The sequence below is a fragment of the Macaca nemestrina genome, chromosome 11 (assembly GCF_043159975.1).
Source record: "Macaca nemestrina isolate mMacNem1 chromosome 11, mMacNem.hap1, whole genome shotgun sequence".
Lineage (NCBI taxonomy): Eukaryota > Metazoa > Chordata > Mammalia > Primates > Cercopithecidae > Macaca > Macaca nemestrina.
Genome location: NC_092135.1, coordinates 111,264,038 through 111,288,504, shown reverse-complemented (window position 1 = coordinate 111,288,504; position 24,467 = coordinate 111,264,038). Strand labels below are relative to the sequence as shown.

The following is a 24,467-nucleotide window of genomic DNA, read 5'->3' as shown; positions in this document are numbered from 1 at the left end:
AGCGCACACCATCAATGCTTGTTGTTGTTGTTGTGTTAGGTTTCCTCTTTTTCTTATTACACTGACTTGGTTATGCCAAGTTTAAAATGTGTGAATTAAACACTTTAATGCATGACAGTGGTTATCCTCAAAGAGAGGATTAGCCTATTTTTCATTTTGCTGCTGATTATAAAATGTCTCTGGTATTATGCTAACCAAGCGTTAGCTGAGAGGGTATGTAACAACTTCTATTGTTTGTAACAAGAATAGATAACGCTTACACAGTATTTAATAGGAGATAGGAACTGTTCTAAGGGTTTTCCATGTATTAACTAATTTCATCCTCATCCTGTCTATGAGGCTGGAACTATAACTCTATTTTACAAATCAAGAATCAGAGGCATAAGGTTCCACAGCTAGGAATTAAAGAACCCAGATGTTTAGGTTTCACCATATTATATTGCTTCTCCATGTTCTCTGTGGGTTTTTGGTGCTACATAAATACATAAAGTGCTTGCCAAATATTTTCCTTAGAGATCTAAACCTATAAATGTATTATTGCTACTAAGCTCCATCACAAGTAATCATTCTCCCCTGTATTTCTTATCCCTATCACTTGCAGGAGACACTTAAGCCCCATTCCATTATGACCAACCCTCAGATACGAGGTATCTGTCAAAAGGTCAGTATTTTATTGTCAAACATGAGTAAGTGCCTCTCCTAATAACATAGCAAAAAGTAATTAGGTTCAAAAATAGCTAGTTAAATGATTAAACAACAACCACACAAAAATAGTTGCATACTTCAGTCTATTCAATAACCTTAATTCATCCATATTAAATACTACAAGGAGTAAAATATCTCCTTTATTATCTATTACTGTAGAACAGCTTCTAATAGTATTTGCCTCACTCTCTAATTCCTTGCCATCAGCCTCTTTAAAGAACATAAGGCTTCTACCAGAAATCTGTTCGAGGTATTTTATCTTTCACTAACAACGTATTTCCAACATCTCCCTAATCCCCAGTTCCAAAGCCACTGTTACTTCTTATTTAACATCCTACTCCAGATACTGAACCTGAAGGTCATGCTAAGTGAAATGTTAGATACAGAAAGACAAATACTGCATAATCTCACTTATATGTGGACTCTAAAAAAAATTCCAACTCCACGGAAACAGACATTAGAAGGGGAGTTACCAATGAATAGAGGGTAGGGAGAATGGGGATGTTCGTCAAGGTTGCACAAACATTCATTATAAGATGAAGAATTTATGGAGACCTAATATATAGCACACTAACTATGGCTAATAATAATGTAGTGTGCACTTAAAATCTGTAAAGAGAGTAGATCTTAAATATTCTCACCACAAGTAATATAAAAATGAAAAGGTAGCTATACAAGGTAAACAAGTCAATTAGCTTGGGTGTGGTAATTATTTCACAATGTATATGTAAATCAAAATACATTGTACACCTTGAATATATGTAATTTTGTCAATTACATGTCAATAATGCTGAAAAAGGAACAACACGCATTTATTATACTGTGGTTTCTCTGGGTCAAGAACTCACTAATGGTTTAGCTCGTGGAATCTGACTTAGGGTCTCTCATGTCACAGTCAAAATGACAGCAGGATTAGGGTCATCTGAAGGCTGAGATGAGGCAGCAGGATCCATTTCCATGGCAGCTCACTGACATAGTACTAGTTTCCCAGAAGACCTCAGTTCCTCCCCATGTGGGTCTCTCCACAGGCTACATGAGCATCCTCAAGATATGGTGGGCTAACTATCCCCAGAATAAGCAGTCCAAGAAAACAATGTGGATGCCACAATAGCTTTTCTGACCAAAGATCAGAAGTCACACATCATTTCTTCATTATCCTACTGGTTACATGGGTCATGCCTATTCAATGTGTGAGGATTACAAAAGAGCATGAATATTAGGAGGTGGGGCTCATTGGATGCGTATTAGTTCATTCTCACGCTGCTATGAAGAAATACCCAAGACTGGGTAATTTATAAAGAAAAGAGGTTTAATTGATTCATAGTTCTGCATGGCTGGGGATATCTCAGGAAACTTACAATCATGGCAGAAGGCACTTCTTCACAGGGCGCCATGAGAGAGAGAATGAGTGCAAGCAGGGGAAATGCCAGACACTTATAAAACCATGAGATCTCATGAGACTCACTCATTATCACGAGAGCAACATGGAGGAAACTGGTCCTATGATCCAATTACCTCTACGAGGTCCTGCCCTTGACACATAGGGATTATTACAATTCAAGGTGAGATTTGGGTGGGGACACACATCCAAACCATATCAAGGTGTCATTTTATTTTAGAGACTGGCTTCTTTCCATACTCTGAGTGTTAAGAGAGTCAATATATGTAAAGCATTTAGATTAGTGCCTGGCTTATAGTAAATGATATACAAGTGTTTGTTGTCATTTCTTTTCTCACTCTGGAAAGAGTATCTATGGAAAAAAAATCTCTTACATTTCTCATGCTGCTGTTCCCCCATATGTTAAAATGAATAAAAGACATTTTAAATTTCCCTCCAGTTATAGATTTATATATTTCTGATAGTTTTATATAAGATAAAATTTCCGAAGGTTCAGCTAGAGGAAGTCAGCCTCTTTTCTATGAAAAAGCATGACCCCTTCTGAGAGACAGCTCCTAGAAAGTAATTTTGTATACAGTCATTTGTATGTCTTCAGAAAAGCAATGCCATCCTTCACCATGTACACATTACAATAATTTCAAAAAGAATACTCTAAAATCTTCTGGATAGACTTTAAAGTTGTAAATAAGCCAACCACTGATAAGATTATATGAGGAAGATGTCACATGGCAATATATAGTAGAAAAAAAAGTGATTTGTCCTCAAAGCATAAAAAATATCAAACAACACTTATATACTCCTACCCAGCAAATATTCTAGACAATGGCTTTTTATCACCTAAATGTATTACTTTCCCACAATCAAAAAAGATTAAGAGAAAACATAAATACCATTTTACAAAGCTTAAAAGTATTTTCACATGGACCAAAACTATATTTATTCTCACAACAACCCAGTGAGGTCAAATGGCACAAATACAATCATCTCTAAATTAAAAATGAAGAAACTGAATCAGAAATTAAAAGATTTGCCCAAGATCACATAGCTGTGAATGACAAAGATAAATTCCTGAGATACAAATGCCATAAATTTGCTGCTACATCGTACTGTTTCTACAATGAGACAATAGGAATATACAATATGTTTTTACAAATACCCTAGGTAATGAACTCACCTATTTTTTTCCAAAAACTCTCAAGTATTACATTAATAACAGGTAAATCAAATCACATAAATAGCTCAATTTGAAGACCCCCAGAGGAAAGAGAAGCAGAAAAGAGCTACCGACTACAGACTCAAAACGAAATCTAACCAAGGGCAAGAGATTGATGAGACAATACGTCAGGTAGTGGACAAAACAATCAAACTAGGAAGATACATACTTTGATTGATTTTTATGTATCCACAATATAATTTATACATAAAATTTCCCAAAGGCAACTCAGTTTAAATGTCACGATGTTATTAAACACATAAATGCACTTTGACACTTATGTTTGTATGCATCTGTTTACCTGGCTAGCTAGCTGGCAAAAGACAGGTGCACAAACTGATCCTAAAGTGATTCTGTAGCAGTTTGCAAATATACACACTGTACAAAATGTGACAATTAATGAATGTGGAATTTGGAGGAGAAAAGAAAACAGTATTATAGAAATAAGATTAAGATGCAGCACATACCATAGGTCTCATAAGATTGTTTAAAAATAACCCCCAGATTTGACTCTAAGCTTCCCAGTAACTAGGGTAAAAAGGGACATGGACTCAGACACTATCTCTGTATCGACCCAATGAAAACAGATGAGTTTCTCAACAGATATCCAGCAATATCTGGTTCCAAAGCCTGAGAGAAATGACATTCTTGGATTCTCACAAAAAGAATAGTGCATCGTAGAGATATCAATCCCCTTGGCCCTTGGGACAGCATAAAAGGCAGAGTGAAGTAGGATGTGATGGAGTACTGTATGTGAAAAACTTTGGAAAGCATTGTTTTGTATAGCAATCTTGCCAGAGTAGAAAAGGTTAATTCGTCAAGAATGATAAAACTCTGTATACTCTGGTTCTACTTTCACTGAGCAACTTTCTCATCCGTAATTTAATCTCTTAGGTGATCCTACTCTCTAGGAAACATCCATACAATTAAGTTAATCACAGTTCTCATGCAAAGTTATTTTTCTACTGAAATAACAAGTTAGCATTCTGGCCTAAAACTAGTTTCTTAATGTCAAGCTGCCTTTGAGCCCTTACAAAACTCCCTTCCCTCTAACTGCCTAGTATTCCTTCGAAGAACACTGGTGAATTTCAGTCCCAAAATTTTCTTCTGCCCCATCTGTTCCCCTCATATCTGGTTCTTACCTATCTGCACACTTGGCCTTGACTTGACACTTAATACTGTGCCTGGTTTTCTAGACTGCTCTTGCCTAGGGTAGTGTCCATGGCTCCCCTTTTCTCCCTGCCCTGAAGCCACAGCCTACAGTACCATCCAAGTTCAGACCAGGTTCTGTATTCCTAGTCATAACCTAGACACAGACTGAGGCTCCCATTCCTCACAAATCTCCATTTGCTCTGGAAGGAATTTAGTAGCACTTGTGAGTTTCATAGCATGAATTAGTTCCCTGGTATTTGGTCACCATGGGTGAACTATCTCATAGTTTCTGCACTAGCAGAGCCTGCACCAGATCCTGATACTGTCAATCTTTTCAGAAAATGGGAAAATGTAACACCCACACTGAAACTGCCAGGGAGCCCTAAGCCCATCATAGTACTACAGAGAACACAACTGCCAGAAAACTCAGTGAGACATTTTGGTTGGCCTAATGGCGCAGAGCTTGAGATGCCAACTGGTATGAGGGAGAGACAAGTAACATTCCACAAATGGACCAGAGCCAGAAACCAATGAACAATTTTCAGATGCGAGCAGCATACAAAGTACCTTACACACTGGTCTCTTCCACTGCTGCATTTGTAGGTAGTGTTTACTGCTAGCAGCAGCAACATCTTTATAAAGAACTGGAGTGAAACATATAGCTAATTATATTTTACATGATTTCCCAAAGCTACTATAGACAGAAATCATTTTGTAATCGTTGCCATCACTGCAAAGCCAACGTACACAGAGGCAATCTAAAATCTAGCCTGGATCTTCCATGATCAACATTTTACTTATTAAGCTGAAATAAAAATACTGTAAATAGCAAATACCATAGTCTTGGTCCCTTTCTTAGGAAGGCCAGTTTAAATAACTGAATAATACAGACAAAAATGGAAGGTAGCTGGCATGCTTGTGGTCACATTCCCTTTTGCCAATTGCTCCCTGCAGTTTTTACCACACAGTCTTCATGAGGACTCAGAATTCTTATTAATATCCTATACCAGGGAGCCACTACCAATTCAACAGAATTGGTAAGAGTGGAGAAATGTACTGGCCACTCCTGTTCTAGATAGCTATTGCGTATCTTCTACCTTCATCACTGGAAAATAACTTCTGTTCAGCATATAAGACTCATAGTGCTCATGGAAGCTGATGGTGTAAGTCTTTCCAACCTCTAAGCCAGGAGATCCAAAGATATGGGCTCTACATGTGATATTTCTATCTGAAAATATAAAGGCTAGAGGTTAAGATATTTATCTACAGGCTTGCTACTTCAATTACAGTCCTTGGACCAGCAGCACCCGCAGCACCAGGAAGCTTCTTAGCAACGCAGAATCTCACCCCCTTGCCAGACTTACTGAATTAGATTCTTCATTTAAAGATCCACAGGTGAGTCACCTGCACATTAACGTTTGACTAAAGGACACAGAGCAAAACACATTTTTTTTCTCTCCAAATAGCCTATGACTTTCACACAGGTAAATATCAACACCCTGGATTTAGTAACATAGTTCTTAGTCTGTCTATATGCAGGTTGTGTATCCTTTTCATTTGAATATACATAGGGTATGTATGTTCTAATATCTAAGAACCCATGCGTAAAGTTCCAGTGATAAGAAATACACTATTAGGGTTCATAACAATTACTAAGGATTTTAGAAATGTCTTTTCACTTAATACTACAAACATTTCAGAGAAGTACCATTTTATAACAGAAGAAAAAGTGGCTAACACAAGTATCTAAGAGAATGCTAGTTTTAAAAAAGAAAAAGAAATCTATGCATCCACCTTTCTAAATGTTTTACTTAACTACAATGTTTAGCTTTAAAAAAAAAAGTTAAAAACCATACAGTAAATTGTAAAAAAGGAAAGGCCAGGTGCGGTGGTTCACGCCTACAATCCCAGCACTTTGGGAGGCCAAAGTGAACCATCCTGGCTAGCACAGTGAAACCCCGTCTCTACTGAAAATACAAAAAAAAAAGAAAATTAGCCAGGTGTGGTGGCAGGTCCCTACAGTCCCAGCTACTCGGGAGGCTGGGGCAGAAGAATGGCATGAACCCAGGAGGCAGAGCTTGCAGTGAGCCGAGATCGTGCCACTGCACTCCAGCCTGGGTGACGTCTCAAAAAATAAAATACAATAAAATAAGGAAAATTTAAATTTTAATTAAAGTTATCAGTGAACATTACTATTGCAGTGAAAGACTAGATAGAACAGTTACTTAAGAAGACAGCAAACTGGTACATTGGCTCATGTCTGTAATCCCAGCACTTTGGGAGGCCAAGGCAGTAGGATGCCTTGAAGGAGTTCAAGACCAATCTGAATAACAGAGTGAGACCCCCATCTCTACCAAACACAAAAACAAAAAACAAAATTAGCTGGGTATGGTGCCGCACATCTGCAGTTCCCGCTACTCAGGAGGCTGAGGTGGGAAGATTGCTCAAGCCCAGGAGTTTGAAGCTGCAGTGAGCTATGATCATGCCACTGCACTCAAGCCTGGGTAGCAGAGCAATACCTCATCTCTTAAAAATATACTTTTTTTCTTTTTTTTTGAGACGGAGTCTTGCTCTGTCGCCGGGGCTGGAGTACAGTGGCCGGATCTCAGCTCACTGCAAGCTCCGCCTCCCGGGTTTACGCCATTCTCCTGCCTCAGCCTCCCAAGTAGCTGGGACTACAGGCCCCCGTCACCTCGCCCGGCTAGTTTTTTGTATTTTTTTAGTAGAGACGGGGTTTCACCGTGTTAGCCAGGATGGTCTCGATCTCCTGACCTCGTGATCCGCCCGTCTCGGCCTCCCAAAGTGCTGGGATTACAGGCTTGAGCCACCGCGCCTGGCCAAAAATATACTTTTTTTCTAAAGGTAGCATGGTAGAGGTTAAGATATTTATCTACAGGCTTGCTACTTCAATTACAGTCCTCAGTATCTCAGATAAGGGCATCAGTCTAGTGTGATCCTCGTATTTCAGGGTCTAGAGTCCTTAATTTTGGAGTTTCAGAAAGAGTTGACTTTGGGACTCCATCCAGAGCTGATTAGCTTCACAGAACTGGCTTAAACTTACTCAACTCTCAGAAATTGCTGCCGGGGGTTGGGGAGACCTTTTCAATGGCAAGTAAACTTACACCTATCATCTAAAAAGCCAAATCCTTAGTATTAGAATGCCTAGAGAGAGGAAATAATCAAAAGCTAGAGGAGCCAGATGTCCATGTAGAGGGAGATATGTAACAAAAACAATATCTTGAGGCTCCACTTTCCTAGGGTCCACGTATTCACTTACTCTTCCTTGAACAAAGTCTCTTTAGACAAGGAACAACAAAATCAATTAACCCTTAGCTTTCTTAGTACAAATTCATTCTGGCCTTCCAATTGGAACGGGGCAGTCCCAAATGTCTGCAGCCACACATTTATAGGCAGCCCTTCCTCACTACAATTGAAAACCTCACCCAAGTTGTGTTGATTTCTAATAAGAGATTCATTCATTCACAAAAGACAACCAACCTTCCTTCTAGGTTCTGGAGATACCTACTTGACCCTTTACATATCTATCACATAGCTAAAATCTCACCTTATATTTTATAATGCTGCAAGTATTTTTCTAATGATGAGTTCTACAGAGGATTCATGTACTCCATAACTCAATTTCTTAGTGTTCTGACAATAGCTAAGAACCATGTCATGTATGTTTGTATCTGACCTTGTTGAAGTCTAAAACATAAAAGCAATGATATTCTGAGGTTCCTTAGAAGAGAAATAGGTGGCACTGTTAGAGTTAGGAGATTACAGGGAAGGGGTGTTGCAAGGTAAGAACTCTTTTTCCTGAACACAGTGTATAAACCATCATAAAGGACATGGGACCTTTATTAATGTCCCCCCACAAGGCGGATCCTGGCTATGTTTCTGGTTTAGACATTAGTCTATTCATATTCTTCATATTTGGGTATTTAAAAGCAGAAAAGTGAGAGATTTCCTAAAGAATTCAAGTCAACTTCTTTGAAAGTCTTGCTCGGTATTGATAGCTCATTGTCTAATGTACTAGGAGCATCTGTTCAGTCATAAATAAGAGAAGTCCAGACCAAATGCAGATTAGAAGTCATTGAGTATATGTGGGAAGCACAGGACATCAGATTTCTGATTCATCTGTGCATATTGTAACTTTTATTTACCCACCACAATAGCTCAATTAAATTACCTGAAAGCAAAAACTTTTAACCAAAAGAAGTCTCACTTTAGCAACTATCATAATTGCCTTAAGAAACAATGTCAAATAACGTTACACAGGCAACTCTTAATTAACCATGTGAAGAGAGCCCAGGGATACAGGAAAAATTGGTATTCACAAGCAATCCTCAAACTTCATTTCAACTGGGAGTTGAAATGACTAAACCTCTTCCCTCAGCATGGAATATAGCAAAATTAACTGGTTAAATGTTTAACTGTGTATCCCCTGACTACCCTTTGGTTAAAAGACAAAATAGTAGTCAGTCAAGCAAAGAAAGAAGAAAAGTAAATGGGTTGCATAATTCACACAGTGGATAGTAAAATCCTAAAAAGTTACAGTTGCTTATATGTGTTAAAGTTCCAGTAAGTGTGATTATTTGAAGAAGTCTTTGTAAGACAGGTTTGCAAACTGCTACATCTTGGCAGGTGGGACTCAGTGAGCTCCCTGCAAATTAAGTAAACCTGATTTTCATTGCTGAAAGTTCTGTCATGTTAGACTCCTACCATTTATTTCACAAAGATGTTTGCAAAAAGTTACCTGATTGTGTCAATCTCATGTTAACAATTAAACTATGTGTTTATGGAAATAATTTTAATGCAAACAAAATTACAAGATGCCTGGTTACCATTCAGTAGCGAGGGCACTGATACAGATACGCTTAGGAAGAATTATGAAAATCGCTGTTAAAGAGGAATATTACTGGAAAAGACAGCCTGTTAGATCTATGAAAACAGTATAAAACCTCACTTATGACACTAAAGCACCCACATATTTCTTTCAAATTGATTTCAAGCGATTCGAATTTCTATTCCTGTAAAAGTCGTTTTGGCACCCAATAAAATACTACATATGTTCTTTAATCTTTCAACTAAATTCTTCACAGCTCTCTGTAGTGTGGATGTGTACTGAGGCTCAGTCAGGACAGGTTAATCGGCTTGTCAAAGCTCACAAAATGAATCATTGCTGGATTTCCGAAATCTTGAATTAAAGCTGGGGAGGATTACAGTTGGACAAAAAAAATAAGATTTGGCAGATTTTGGAGTTTCCTTGATATCTTTAAGAACTGAACAGATAATCATCTCTTTCTTACCGCCTGAATAAAGGACTTAGATGTCTTTTTCTCATGAACCCTCCCCATCTCCCTAGTAGGGATTAATCTATATAACTAGAGGAAGGGAGTTCTAAAGCCTTAACACAAGAAATAGTGGACCTAATTATCCACACATGGTTATTCAATTTTTCTGTTACTTCCGATAAAAATCGTTAATCACTATCTGCTTTCTTCCTAACATCTCTGAGCTGTGTAGTTCACCAGATCATTATTTGCTCAAGGAAAAAAAAAAAAAAAAGCAACTATACTATTATTATTATTAAATAGTCAAACTTGGAACTACCCAGGAAGATAATGCTATCAAAACTAAGCATTTAAGCATTAACTGGACAATCCAACTGGATCGTGGGTTGGGTATTCTAAGCTTCAGCTTCTAAAAGTCCAATGGCAGAGGTCCTTCCCTAGTCTCCTAACGTTCCTCCGTTGAATTTATTGGGACGGCTTTCTGAAAGATTGAGGGCTTACTTAGGAAACCCATTATTTGCAAGGAGGGTTGAAGCAATTTGTTGTGCTGCCTTAACATAAAAAGCAACCCTTCATCCAAAATGTACTGAGTGGTTACTAAGTATGAGGCCTTGGAAGGTCTCCCAACTCTTCTAACAGGTACGGGACACCCTGCGCTACTAAGGGCGAGAAATTCAGTGAGTGGCTCTCAGGAAGACTGCGGTGGCAAAAACAGCGCCTTGAAGTCCAACAAAGTCTCCTCCGGAGAGTGGCCCCAAGGCTCAAAAGGCGCCCCCAGTGGGAGGCCCTCGCCTTCCTCCCAATACCCATTACCCGACAGCGCAGCAAGCCGCGCCTCCACGGGAAGGATACGCTCCAGGTAGTAGGCGCCCTCAGCCGCCACCGCGTCCGCCGTGTCCCTCGCGTCCCCAGCTGCCGTCAAACCCATGCCCAACGCCTCTTCCAGCACCCTCACGGCGGAGCTCGGTATCCCTCGCTGAGCAGCCATCTCTGGCGCTCCGAGCCCCCTCCACCGGCCGGCCCACAGCTGTCCCTAAGGGCAACAGCGAAGACGCTGCCCAACGGCCCCAGGCAGCTCTCGCGAGATCCCGGCATATCTCACCCCGCCCCACGGGAGCCCGGGGCAAGGAAGGGTTGCCAGGAGTCCAAGTAGCTGTCGCACTCCCGGGCCTCCCGGTTACCGTGGCAACGTTGTTGCCGTTAACGCGAGAGTTCAGGCGCAGCTCTCAGAGCGGACAAGATACAATAAACAATTGGCTTGCATTGCACCTTCCTACCCAAGCAGCTTGGTTTTCTTTCGCTTTGACCCTATAATTTCTTTCCCACTTCGTTGTCGTCTCTGAATTACCTTTCTCTTGATTCTTGCCCATTAGCAGTCCTCTAATTTCGGATGTTTGTAGATCCCCAAGTGTTCCCAGGGAAAACTACTAGAAAAGGTGAGTTCTCAACACCTAGAAGTTTTTTAAAAATGAAAAAATAAAGTTCTAGAAATCATAATTGAAAGACTGACCCAGGGGAGCTACCAGACGCTTAGCAATAAAGAACTATGGTGTTCAGCTTTGTCAAGTCCTTTCTTGTGATCTTTAATGCATTTAGCTGGACATCTGTTTTGAGTTTGGTTCCATATACTAAGACTTGGAATAGTATTTGTAGCATTGATTCTCGCCAAGGTAAAAACAGTTGCATAAAAATTATGAGCTACAAATTTGGTCCTAACAAATGTATATAGTTGACACTTGCCCTATCATGTGTAGTCTTATTTCTATGAGAGGATCTTCCTCAGGTTATATTGTGTATGTATCAGAAGCAAATTCAAGGCCCTTTTCCTTGCAAATATTTGTTCTTTTTTTTCCCCCTTAATTTTATTTTAGGTTCAGGGGTACATGTGCAGGTAAGCTCATGTCGCAGGGGTTTGGTGTATAACTTATTTCGTCAGCCAGGTACTAAGTGTAGTACCTAATAGTTATTTTTTCTGATCTTCTCCCTCCTCCCACTCTCCTCCTCAAGTAGTCCACAGTGTCTGTTGTTCCCTCTTTGTGTCCATTTCTTCTCATTATTTAGCTCCCACTTATAAGTAAGAACATGCAGTATTTGGTTTTCTGTTCCTGCATTAGTTTGCTAAGGATAATGGCCTCCAGTTCTATTCATGTCCCTGAGAAGACATGATCTCATTCTTTTATGGCTGCATAGTATTCCATGGCATATGTGTACCACATTTTCTTTATCCAGTCCATTGATGGGCATTTGGGTTGAATCCATGACTTTGTTATGAATATCAATGAACATGCATGTGCATGTCTTTTTATGGTAGAACGATTTCTATTTCTTTGGGTATATACCCAGTAATGGGATTGCCAGGGCGAATGGTATTATTTTTCATTCTACATTTCTTGATGAAAACTGGAAGCCAGTGATCCCATAAAAGCTCCCATTTATTACCAAAAGATAGCAGTAACTTCCTAAGGAGGAGTTTGAGACTGCATGTGTTAGAGCCAGAGAGACAGCTTTCAGAGCCTGCTTCCATCACTTACTAGCTATGACACATTGGGCAAACTACTACTTAATGCCTCTAGGCCCTAGTTTCATCATTTGTAGAACAAAGACAACAATACTACCTACCTCAAAGTGCTATTGCAAGGGGTAAAGCAACATAAAGCATTAAGAACTTACCAGGAACATAGAAGATACTAAGAAATGTTAGCTGTTATTTCTATTAAATGTTTGATTTTGTTTATTTTTTAGAATAATCAAGGGTCACAGGTAGATATAACAGTCGGATAATTCATTCCTGGTACCTATTCTTTTACTACCCTACTGTTTGTCCTTGAGTTCTCACATCACACATTTCCTGAGTGCTCATTAAATGCAAGGAACAATTACAGGAGGCTGAAAATACAGGAGAAGAATTCTGACATTGGAGAATCCACTGCTTTTATAGAAAGGTTGCTCTTTGTTTCAGAAGAAGGCATTACCTCATCTCTCAAGGTTGTTTCCTGTAAATCCAGCCTTCACAAATGACCTGAGTAAGGAGTGGTCAAAGCCTTACATTTTTGGCATATCTAGCAAGACATGTAGGAACATAAAAGACATGAAGGAGGATCTCTCAGAACAATTACTGTTTACTTTTATTTGTTTTTGTTTGTTACAATGGCTCATCATTCTGACATTTTAGATGTAGTGTGTCATCTTCTACAGATGTTTGTCTCCTGCCTCTTCTGTATGACCTTAATTAAGTTCTCTGAGCCTTAGTTTCCTGTTCTGTAAACCAGAGATTTTAATACCTACCTTACTAAAATATAAAGACTAAGCAACATACGTGAAAAGCACTTATAACCATGTCTGGTATATCAAATGTTTTCAGTAAATAATCGTTAATAAAATTTGCTTAAAATATTGAATGAATATGCAAGCTTAAATTGGATATTGTATTTGTAAGAAACTTAAACATACAGAAACAATTTAAGATAAAACTTAAATATTTTTAGAAATATGGAGCACTCAGCCAGGCACGATGACTCACACCTGTAATCCCAGCACTTTGGGAGTCTAAGGCAGATGGATCACAAGGTCAGGAGATCAAGACCATCCTGGCTAACATGGTGAAACCCCGTCTCTACTAAAATACAAAACATTAGCCGGTGTGGTGGCACACGCCTGTAGTCCCAGCTACTCAGGAGGCTAGGCAGGAGAATCACTTGAACCTGGGAGGCAGAGGTTGCAGTGCGCTGAGATCATGCCACTGCACTCCAGCCTGGGCAACAGAGCAAGACTCCATCTCAAAAAAAAAAAAAAGAAATAAAGAAAGGAAGGAAAGAAAGAAAGGAAGGAAGGAAGGGAGGGAAGGAGGAAAAGAGAGAAAAGAGAAAGAAATATGCAGCATTCAAAAAAGGGAAAGAGTTTAATAGGGTCATATAAAATGAATAAATTATGACCAATATCCATTGCTTAATGTAGAGGAGAAATGGGAAAAAAATCTTCTCCAAAGAGTTCAAAAACAGGAGACTTATAACTGAAAGAAGTATCATTAACTACACTCCTCAAAAAAATGAAAACCTGTAAGTCTAATTCTATGAAGTTTCAAGTAGCCAAAGTTTTAATTCAGAGTTACTAATTTGATTATATCCATTTCATGGATTTCAAAATTGGAAGTCACCCAAGATATATGTGGTTCAACTACAATTTGAAACACATTTCACAGGGACCTAAGCAGAAGTGGTTTTAAAAATTCCAATTAAAGCTACATTAACATTTTATTTTGTGAACCTTTTGGTCTCCACAATGGTCTGTAAAGCAATGAAATAAAAGCAAATATAATTTTAACAAATATAAACAGAACCAATAATTGCATTCAAATAAAAACATGATGCAACCTTTTAGGAAGACTGCTGATATCTTAAAACTAGCATGTATTTTCAAGGAACAAATTTGAAAATAAATGTGTTACATTTGAATTTTTATTCTGTTAATAACTAGTTTAATTAAAAAGAAGTGTGAATGCTTTACTAAGAAAAAACAAAAAATTCAGACCAAAGTGATTGTTTGGTGATGCCTTTCCATCCTATAATATTTCCTTTTTAATATACTGCACAAACTTCCTTGGAGTGGAGAAAAAGCGCCTTAATATTTTGATGAATGAACAGCAAACTATCTACTTTCCCTTTGAATGTATTACTGAAAAATATAAATAAAGAAAACCAATGGAGACAGTAGAAATAAAGCAACAACCACAAAAGGCAACAAATTTTATCTCCTCCCAGCCTAAATGCTCCATTTATGTAAAAGTGAAATTATTTTTAAAAGCAAAACCAGAAAGGAAGCTGACAATGGATGTACTCTTTGTATTTGTAGTTTTAAAGCAGAAAATAATTACATGCAATAATATAGTAAAAGAGTATTCAATTTTCAGAAGTTATGAGCATTCATTTGCTATAGATAGAGCCCAAGTCATTCACTGATGCATCTTTTTATAAAAGTAACTATCTTATTTTCTTTCAAAACTTAACAGTAAGTGGTGGCCAATTTTAGATTTCTGAATTCATAGAAGTAGTACTAATTGACTATGGTGAAAAATTATCATTTCAAATATACAGCATATATATTTCCCTTTTTCACCAACAACCACTGAAAATTCATTTCTCTAGTATTCTGAGCCCACGTAGTTCAAACAGGGTCAATCCTCTGTCTCTGGCAAGGAACATATGTTCCAGGTTTAACCCAAAAGAACACCTCATTATTCTTGGCTACTGTGATCAGTTCTGAAGTTGGTATGTGTCTTAAAAGGAGCCAAATTAGATTTGGTAAGAATTTGTTGGAAATTTTGGGAGATTCTTACTCTGCCCCTTGGGATTTAGTTCTGGAGTTGCTCCAGCATGATTGCAAGAATGAAGAAATTATCTATCTAAGAATTCAGTCAGCATGGAAGACCTGAGTGAAGAAAGAGAAAACTTGAGCCCAGATGCAATGACTTGAACCCGTAGCATACACACATGTATTTCTTTGCTCTGTCAGCTGAGAGGGCCTAGAAGCAACAACACCCCCATTACAATGAGCACTTCAGATTTTAGATTTTAATACCATTTGCTAATTAAAAGGATAGAGGGCTCCTTGGAGAGACGGCTGGTTTTAGGGCTTGATGGGGAATAAACAAGATGAGCCTAGAGGATCTTACCATTCCAGAAAGTAAAAAAGATCCTGCCTCTGAAAAAAAATCTCAAAGTGATGGACATAGGTCAAAGGGACTCAGCAGCCAATTGTCCTAAGTGAAGCTAGGATGATTTGAGCAACCAAATTAATAAAGTAGTACTGAAGTATAACTCAAAGTATAAAATAAATATCTGTGAGTCCATACTGATACAAATAGATGATTAAATGATAAATAAATGAATGGAGAAGAATGGACAAATCTCCTGTGATGAATAATTTCAAGTAATTTATGTAGATACTCTACATTCCAGGAGATGGAACATAGCTGCACATTCCTTAAGTATAGACTACACATAGTGAGTTTCTTGTATAGTAAAATCCCAACTTGACAGTGCAGAAAGCTGATAAACACCACCTCACCCAGGTGATCAAGATTAATATCAACAGTGATAAGTCATGTTGGTATTGGTATTATGTAATGAGAATGGCATTTCATCTTTGTGATCTTTCTCCCCAGAACCTGTAAGCATGGACCAATCAAGAGAAAACATCAGATAAATCTCAGTTGAGGGAAACTACAACATACCTTACCCAGTACTTCTCAAAACTATCAACATCATTGTGTTAGTTCATTTTCACACTGCTGAAAAAGACATGCAAGACTGAACAATTTACAAAAGAAACAGGTTTAACTGGACTCACAGTTTCATGTGACTGGGGAGACCTCATAATCATGGCAGAAGGCAAGAAGGAGCAAGTAATTTCTTACATTGATGGTGGCAAGCAAAGAGAGCTAGTGCAGGGAACTCCCGTTTCTAAAACCATCAGATCTCATGGGACTGATTCACTACCACAAGAACCGTATGGGAAAAACCACCCCCATGATTCAATTATCTCCCACCAGTTTCCTCCCACAACATGTGGGATTATGGGAGTATGCTGATAGCAATATGGACAATGAAATCCAGGCTGAGGTGATCTCAGATGGAGATGCGGAACTTGTTGGGAACTGGAGCAAAGATGAGATTTGGGTGGGGACACAGCCAAACAATATCATTCCACCCCGGCCCCTCTCAAATCTCATGTCCTCACATTTAAAAACCAATTGTGCCTTCCCAACAGTCCCCTAAAGTCTTAACTCATTTCAGCATTAACCTAAAAGTCCACAGTCCAAAGTATCATCTGACACAAGGCAAGTCCCTTCCACCTATGAGCCTGTAAAATCAAAAGCAAGTTAGTTACTTCCTAGATACAGTGGGGTTACAGGGATTGGGTAAATACAGCCATTCCAAATGGGAGACATTGGCCAAAACAAAGGAGCTACAGGCTCCATGCAAGTCCAAACTCCAGCAGGGCAGTCAAATCTTAAAGCTCCAAAATGATCTCCTTTTACTCCATGTGTCACATCCAGGTCAAGCTGATGCAACAGGTGGGTTCCCATGTTCTTGGGCAGCTCCACCCCTGTTGCTTTGCAGGGTACAGTCTCCCTCCTGGCTGCTTTCATGGGCTGGTGTTGAGTGTCTGCAGCTTTTCCAGGTGCACAGGGCAAGCTATCAGTGGATCTACCATTCTGGGGTATGATGGACAGGTGGCCCTCTTCTCACAGCTCCCCTAGGCAGTGCCCCAGTAGGGACTCCGTGTGGGGGCTCTGATCCCATGTTTTCCTTCTGCACTGCCCTAGCAGAGGTTCTCCATGAGAGCCCCACTCCTGCAGCAAACTTCTGCCTGGACATCCAGGCATTTCCATACATTCTCTGAAACCTAGGCGGAGGTTCCCAAACCCCAATTCTTGACTTCTGTGCACAGGCAGGCTCAACACCACACAGAAGCTGTCAAGGCTTCAGGCTTGCACCCTGTGAAGCCATGGCCCAAGCTCTACTTTGGCCCCTTTCAGCTATGGCTAGAGTAGCTGGGACACAGGGCACCAAGTCCCTAGACTGCACACAGCATGGGGACCCTGGAACCAGCCCTCAAAACCACTTTTTCCTCCTACACTTCCAGGCCTATGATGGGAAGGGCTGCCATGAATACCTCTATTATGCCCTGGAGGCATTTTTCCTATTGTCTTAGGGATTAACATTCGGTTCCTTGTTACTTATGCAAATTTCTGCAACTGGCTTGAATTTCTTCTCAGAAAATGGGATTTTCTTTTCTGTCACATTGTCAGGCTGCAAATTTTCCAAACGTTTATGCTCTGCTTCCCTTATAAAACTGAGTGCCTTTAACAGCACCCAAGTCACCTCTTGAATGCTTTGCTGCTTAGAAATTTCTTCTGCCAGATACGCTAAATTATCTCTTTCAAGTTCAAAGTTCCATAGATCTCTAGGGCGGGGCAAAATGCCACTAGTCTCTTTATTAAAACATAACAAGAGTCACCTTTGCTCCAGTTCCCAACAAGTTCCTCATCTCCATCTGAGATCACCTCAGCCTGGATTTCATTGTCCATATTGCTATCAGCATTTTGGGCAAAGCCATTCAAGAAGTCTCTAGGGAGTTCCAAACTTTCCCATATTTTCCTGTCTTTTTCTGAGCCCTCCAAGCTGTTCCAACCTCTGCCTGTTACCCAGTTCCAAAGTTGCTTTCACATTTTTGGCTATCTTTTCAGCAACACCCCACTCCTGGAACCAATTTACTGCATTCGTCTGTTTTCATACTACTGATAAAAACATACCTGAGACTGGGCAATTTACAAAATAAAGAGGTTTAATTGGACTCACAGTTCCACGTGACTGAGGAGGCCTCAGAATCATGGTGGAAGGCAAGGAGGAGCAAGTCACGTCTTACATCAATGGCACCAGGCAAAGAGAGCTTGTGCAGGGATCTCCTGTTTTGAAAACCATCAGATCTTGTGAGACTTATTCACTTCCACAAGAACAGTATGGGGGAAACCACCCCCATGATTTAATTTTCTCCCACAGGGTTCTTCCCACAACATGTGGGAATTATGGGAGTACAATTCAAGATGATATTTGGGTGGGGACACAGTCAAAACATATCAATCATTAAACAAGAAAAGTGGGAAACTGTCACAACCAAGAGATCCCTAAAGAGGTATGCTGACTGAATGCAACGTGGGATCCTAGGGAAAAGAGAATATTATGTAAAAACTAAGGATTTCTGAATAAAGTATAGACTTTATTTAGTTACTAATAATGTGTCAATAATGGTTCATTAGATGTAACAAATGTACCATATTGATGTAAGATGTTCAGAGTAGGGAAAACTGAATATGAGTATATGGGAACTTTCTATATTATCTTTGCAACTTATTGCTAAATCTAAAACTATTCTGAAATAAAAAATTAATTTTTAAAAAGTTGCTTGAACCTTTATTCTAGCATTTCCTTAAACAAGCCTCACCATTGACCTTTCTTTTAAAACAACAAATTCCTTTTGCTTAAGTCAGTTTCTGTTGGGCTGTCGGTCATTTGCAGTTCAACAGGACCTCCTGGTAAATTGACTCTGTGTGGAATCACCATTACTTCCATACTATTTGAAGATTTATTTTGCTGCCAAGAGTTTTTTTCTTAATCTATCTGATATACAATAACATTGTATTGTGTACTTTAAAATGTGTTGAGAGGGTAGACCTCATATTCAGTGTTCTTACCACACACCAAAAGGGCTAATATGATGTGCCTTTGTGAATTTAGACCTGAAAGTGCTATTCTCACCACACAGATGAAAAAATACAGTTTGTTTTCATACATAGGAGAAAACTGAATGGGCTACCTTTGAAGTCCAGGGCACCCTCCTCTATTTTGTTCACTTCCTCATCAGGCACTATGTACAGACTGAGAACAGAAAGACTTCGAAAGAGTGGTCAGGACAACAACAAAGACAATGACTGGAAAGACAGAAGAATTGTGCAGAGAAAGAGGTAGATAGAAATGGAAGTCTGTTGTTCCCCTCTATGTGTCTATGTGTTTTCATCATTTAGCTCCCACTCATAAGTGAGAACATGCCACATTTGGTTTTCTGTTCCTGTGTTAGTTTGCTAAGGATAATGGCCTCCAGCTCTATCCATGTCCCTGCAAAGGACATGATCTCATTCTTTTTAATGGGTGTAAACTATTCCGTGGTGTATATGTACCACAACACCCCTGAACTTAACTTAAAGTTAAAAATAAAAAATAAAGGAAAAGCTGAGTTAAGCTATACTATCTTTGTAACTCTTCTGTAAATCTAAAATTCTATCAAAATAAAAAGTTTTAAATGTATTTTAAAAAGAAATGGAAGTCTGACTTAGGAAAGCATTATGACAATTCTAGCAGTGAACATTTAACACACATCTAATGCCCACTTTGAGCAGGGGGGACTTGCCTATGAAAATTCCACTGTTCGATATGCAGTGGGGTATACAGCAATTTCCAAGACAGTCTTGCTGGAGAGAGCCTTCTTCCAGCCATTGCAATGTTCTCCTGATACTCAGTTGTCACATCCTATACCTGAAATACAATAGATTTATCTAAAGTATTGTATAATCCCTGATTGACTTTAACATGTCTTAGCATGTCTGCAATTATGCATATTACCAGAAAGAAGAAAGAGAGAGAAAGAGGGAGGGAGGAAGGAAGGAAGGAAAGAAAGAAGGAGAAGAATTTTTTTTCTAAGCATATAATGCTATGCTCAATTCTTTGTGGATAATGGGAAGCAGAGTTTGAATTGTTCCCTGTATAAAAGATAACTCATGTTAGCTCCTTGTCCTTCCTGGAGGTAAGAAAGCAAGTTTGGTAGTGAATAGGCCAGTTAGTACATTGCATCCAGGCTGGTCAGATCCTGGGACTGTTGAGACAGATTCTTGTGCACAGAACCACACAAATCAGAGATTCAGAAAACATGAGAGTAATGAAAGCTAAGACCCATATGTGAAATACATAAGGGTTAGTCAGATTTTAATTAAAAGTGTATTTTTTTTTTAGAGACAGGGTCTCCCTCTGTCACCCAGGTTGGAATGCAGTGGCATGATCATAACTCACTGTAGCCTCGAACTTATGAGCCCAAGCAAACCTCCCACCTCAACCTCCTGAGTAGCTAGAATAGCTGAGACTACAGGTGCATGCCACCATGCCCAGCTTTTTCTTTTCTTTTCTTTTCTTTTCTTTTCTTTTCTTTTCTTTTCTTTTCTTTTCTTTTCTTTCTTTCTTTTATGAGACAGGATCTCACTACATTACCCAGGCTGGTCTTGAACTCCTGGCCTCAAGTAATCCTCACACCTTAGCCCTCTAAATTTCTGGGATTATAGGTGTGAGCTACCATGCCAAGCCCCCAAAATATAAATTTTTTACGATAAACCACTTCTTCAGTTCAATATGTGTACTTGCTTTAAACCCTACTTTGAATCTAAATTACTTCCTTGATGTTAATTGAGTTAAGGTCTAGAGGTGCCCTCCTACCTGACACAGGTGCACCCTGATTTTCAGGACTTACATATTTCATAAATCCTTATCGATAACTTTATAAATTAATTAGGCACAAGCAGATGACTGTAGAAGAAAAATAACTTGTGTTCACAAGAATATCACAGGAACTTTTGAGACAATGGTTGCTGATGACAAAGTAGAGCAGGAGAAAGGGTTCCTGAGACAAGGATGGTACAATTATGCTGACAGTTATGAAGGCTCCAATTTTCCCTACTTTAACTACAAACTATGAAAACTGACATCCTATCAATATTCCCTAACATTACTCTTGCATTTACAGCACAATGTTATTTTTAAATTCTTTAATAATTCCAATATCCAGACAAAGTTTACTTATGTAAATCTACCCATTCATTATCATTTTTTCATATTTACATACTTTAAACAGTCAATGCCTTGGAATCATTTTTTGTTTTTACATAGAAACATTTGAAACATTAAAAAAGAAATAGAATATAAACTATTCAGATGAGTGAACTTACCAGCCAGGGAATATTTGAATAAGGATGATTGCTCCCAGAGACTGAGAAAGTTGAAAATTATTGCTGGTTGATCACAGATTTTTAATAAACATCCCAGAAAATCCAATGGCTACTCTATTATAAATTTGAATTTAGAGGGAAACAAATATTCTATTTTCTAAGAAAGCTTCAGTCATGAAAAACTGCCTCTCTTTAGTAAGATCACTCACCATTTTGGCTTCTGAGAGTGAAAAGTAATGTGGAAAGTGTGTCTGAGACACTGTCTTTCTACCTGACCTTACTGTGAAGGGCACTCAGCTAATTGCTCTCTACCACTCAAAGCACTCCCAGACCACTGTCACCCATACAGTTATGCCTGAGTTCTGCTGATGCCACCCACATGAAGGCATCTACTTCTTGGTGTGGTGGGTGAGCACAAGATAAAGTCTAATTTAAGAATTAGGAGCAATTTCATGATTTTTGCTAGTTTTCCAATGCTGAGACTATTAGAACAATGACAGCTAACACATACTGGATGCTGTATCTGGAATGTTTTATTTGATCCCACAATAATCATTTGAAGTAGTTGCTGAGGGAGCACTGAGAAAACTCAGATGCAGACACAATACATATCCTGCACAAACTACCTTGTTTAAGCAGTGCTGACTAAGATGTCTTCACCCCTAGGGCGAGCAATTGTCTCTGATGCGAGAGGATTAGCCTGGTAGTGAAGCTCGCCAATATCCCTCCTCACCCTTTCCATCTTTGAACCACTTTTCCTCTTACTTTTGGTCTCTGCGTACAGTAGAGAAAACTGCTCCCTGGGAAATAACTTGTTCCTTTGGGGTTAGGATGTTCTCACATTAATCTACACTAAACTCTAAACAAATAAGAGAGTGGTGATTCAGTTTTTCTCCCTCGCAAGCAATTATCTCTTTTCTTCATAAAAAACATGTTTCCCATTTTTCATTTGGCTTTTCAAATGTATTTTGCTGTAAAGTAGGTATCGTAGGCCACCAATTGTATAAAGCAAAGTAATATGCATGCTTGTATAGTCTTGTATACTTTTTCTTTTTTCTTTCTTTTTTTTTTTTTTTTTTTTTGAGACAGAGTCTCGCTCTATTGCCCAGGCTGGAGTGCAGTGGTGTGATCTCTGCTCACTGCAACCTTCGCCTCCCAGGTTCAAGCAATTCTCCTGTCTCAGCCTCACAAGTAGCTGGGACTACAGGTGCACGCCACCATGCCCAGCTAATTTTTTGTATCTTTAGTAGAGATGGGGTTTCACCATGTTGGTCAGGCTGGTCTCGAACTCCTGATCTCGTGACCCACCCACATTGGCCTCCCAAAGTACTGGGATTGAAGGCGTGAAGCACCGCACCTGCCCCTTTCTTTCTAATTGAAGCTGATCAGAGAGGAAGGGTCAAGAATGTACCACACACTCTGCAGGAAATGCTCCTCCTCAAATTTTCTGTCTCTGGAATACCTTAACCCAAATTATTGTTGATTATTAAAACTTCTCTTACACACATACTAAAATATTTATCATTTAGAGTTCTATAATTGATTGGGTTTTGAAATGTTAAAAATTTAAATGTAACACAATTAAAGTTCCAGAGAGAAGTCTGAAATACTCTTGTAGAAAAACTTGTCTTCCTGTTTTCTTACTGCTAGTATACATGGATGCACTTCTTCAAAGTAACAAAAAATCATTATCTTTTAAAAAGCAAATGCTTAGATTGTAGTGATTGACCAACATTAATTAACATAAGTGTAAAAATTATTTATACCTTTAGCAGAACTCTTTTTGTACCTACCATTCTTTGGAGTAGCAATGAAACTCCAGAACTGTAATAAGGGAAGACGTGTATCTTTTCAATAGTGTCACATTTCTAAATCAACTATTATATCACTGAAGGTAAGCATCAATGAGTCGGCATAATTTTTCCTGATTCATGATCTCTGGCATAGTCACAATATGCAGAATGTCTAGTGTAGAACAATGGCTGCAGCTAAAGGCGAGGATCAACAGTCAAGCAGGAATTATATGTGGAAGTCACTGCAAGCCGTATTTAGGCACTATATATAGACCTTATCCTAAAATTAATAGGAAGCCACTGAAGTATTTAAATTAGAGATTAAAATGACCAAATATCAGGGGTTGTAACTTTAAAAAAATTATTTTTTTAACATAGGCTTTCTTCACTTCATCCAAGTAAAATCACAGAATTTTAAGAAATCTACATATATTTCATTTATTCACAAATTTTATACTGATTTTATACACATTGTAAAACTCAGAATTGTTTTCTAAAGCTAGTTACCCATTATTGTAATTACTCTGTGTACTTTTTTTTTTTTTTTTTTTTTTTTTTGAGATGGAGTTTTGCTCTACTTGCCCAGACTGGAGTGCAGTCACCCAATCTTCACACACTGCAACATACACTTCCTGGGTTTCTCTATACCAATGTCATATTGATTTGTGTTTAGTGGTTTTCAGTTTTGATATTCTGGTAACTGGAAAGTCAAAATCCTTTTCTTGGTCCTTTTGCATACTCTCTTAAGCTCTTTCAGGCAATAAACATTAATATTAATTTATATATTTCCCCCTCCTAATGAAACACTTTGGGATTCTAATGATAACTTAATTAAATTATTAATTTTAGAAGAAGTGACTTCCAAATGATAGTAAACCTTCCTAAGACATACTAGGCCTTCCCATTTGTTCAATTTTGTTTTATGTCTTTTAATAAGATTTCACATTTTTATATCATGAAATATTTCCATTTCAAACATATAGTAGAATAATAAAAATCACTTACTATATATCTTTTTCAGAGATTAAACAAGGATTCTCTCACTTGAGAAAATATATATAACTGCCTGTTATTTTCATGAGTTCCTTGATATAAATCGATTAATTTTGTCCTATGAAGTATTTTCTACTACTTCATTTCATTTAACTTGTTTAATAGTGACTGGATTTAGCCAGTGTCCTCTAAAAACTATTATCAGGTAAAATTCTATTTAATTGTTAAGCTCATTTCTAATCAATATATCTGAATTGGTTGCTTCCTCTTTATATATTGCACTGTAAAACACCAGATAAATAACAAAGAAACATGGTACATTCAAATAAATGAATTAATAATTTAAGATCCTGATTAATTCAGGTTTAAT

General features: G+C 38.4%; 1 protein-coding gene and 1 long non-coding RNA gene across 5 annotated transcripts in view; one reads left to right on the top strand and one right to left on the bottom strand.

Annotated features, from left to right (window-relative positions):
- The window catches only part of LOC105481157 (sperm associated antigen 16), a 1,164,883-nt gene extending 1,154,017 nt beyond the window's left edge, over positions 1-10,866 (bottom strand). For 2 of the 4 annotated variants that reach the window (XM_071073329.1, XM_071073330.1), the window contains exon 1: positions 10,616-10,866. In XM_071073329.1, coding sequence (XP_070929430.1) covers positions 10,616-10,751 — 136 coding nt within the window. In that variant the 5' untranslated portion in view covers positions 10,752-10,866. The remainder of the gene's footprint in view (positions 1-10,615) is intronic. The other 2 variants (XM_011740504.2, XM_011740505.3) reach the window with 1 other exon arrangement.
- A 123-nt stretch (positions 10,867-10,989) lies between these two features.
- On the top strand, positions 10,990-19,568 carry LOC139357208 (uncharacterized). Its single transcript, XR_011610011.1, has 3 exons — positions 10,990-11,199; positions 16,818-16,981; positions 17,408-19,568. It is a non-coding gene; the product is annotated as an uncharacterized lncRNA (long non-coding RNA).
- The last annotated feature ends 4,899 nt before the right edge of the window (positions 19,569-24,467 follow it).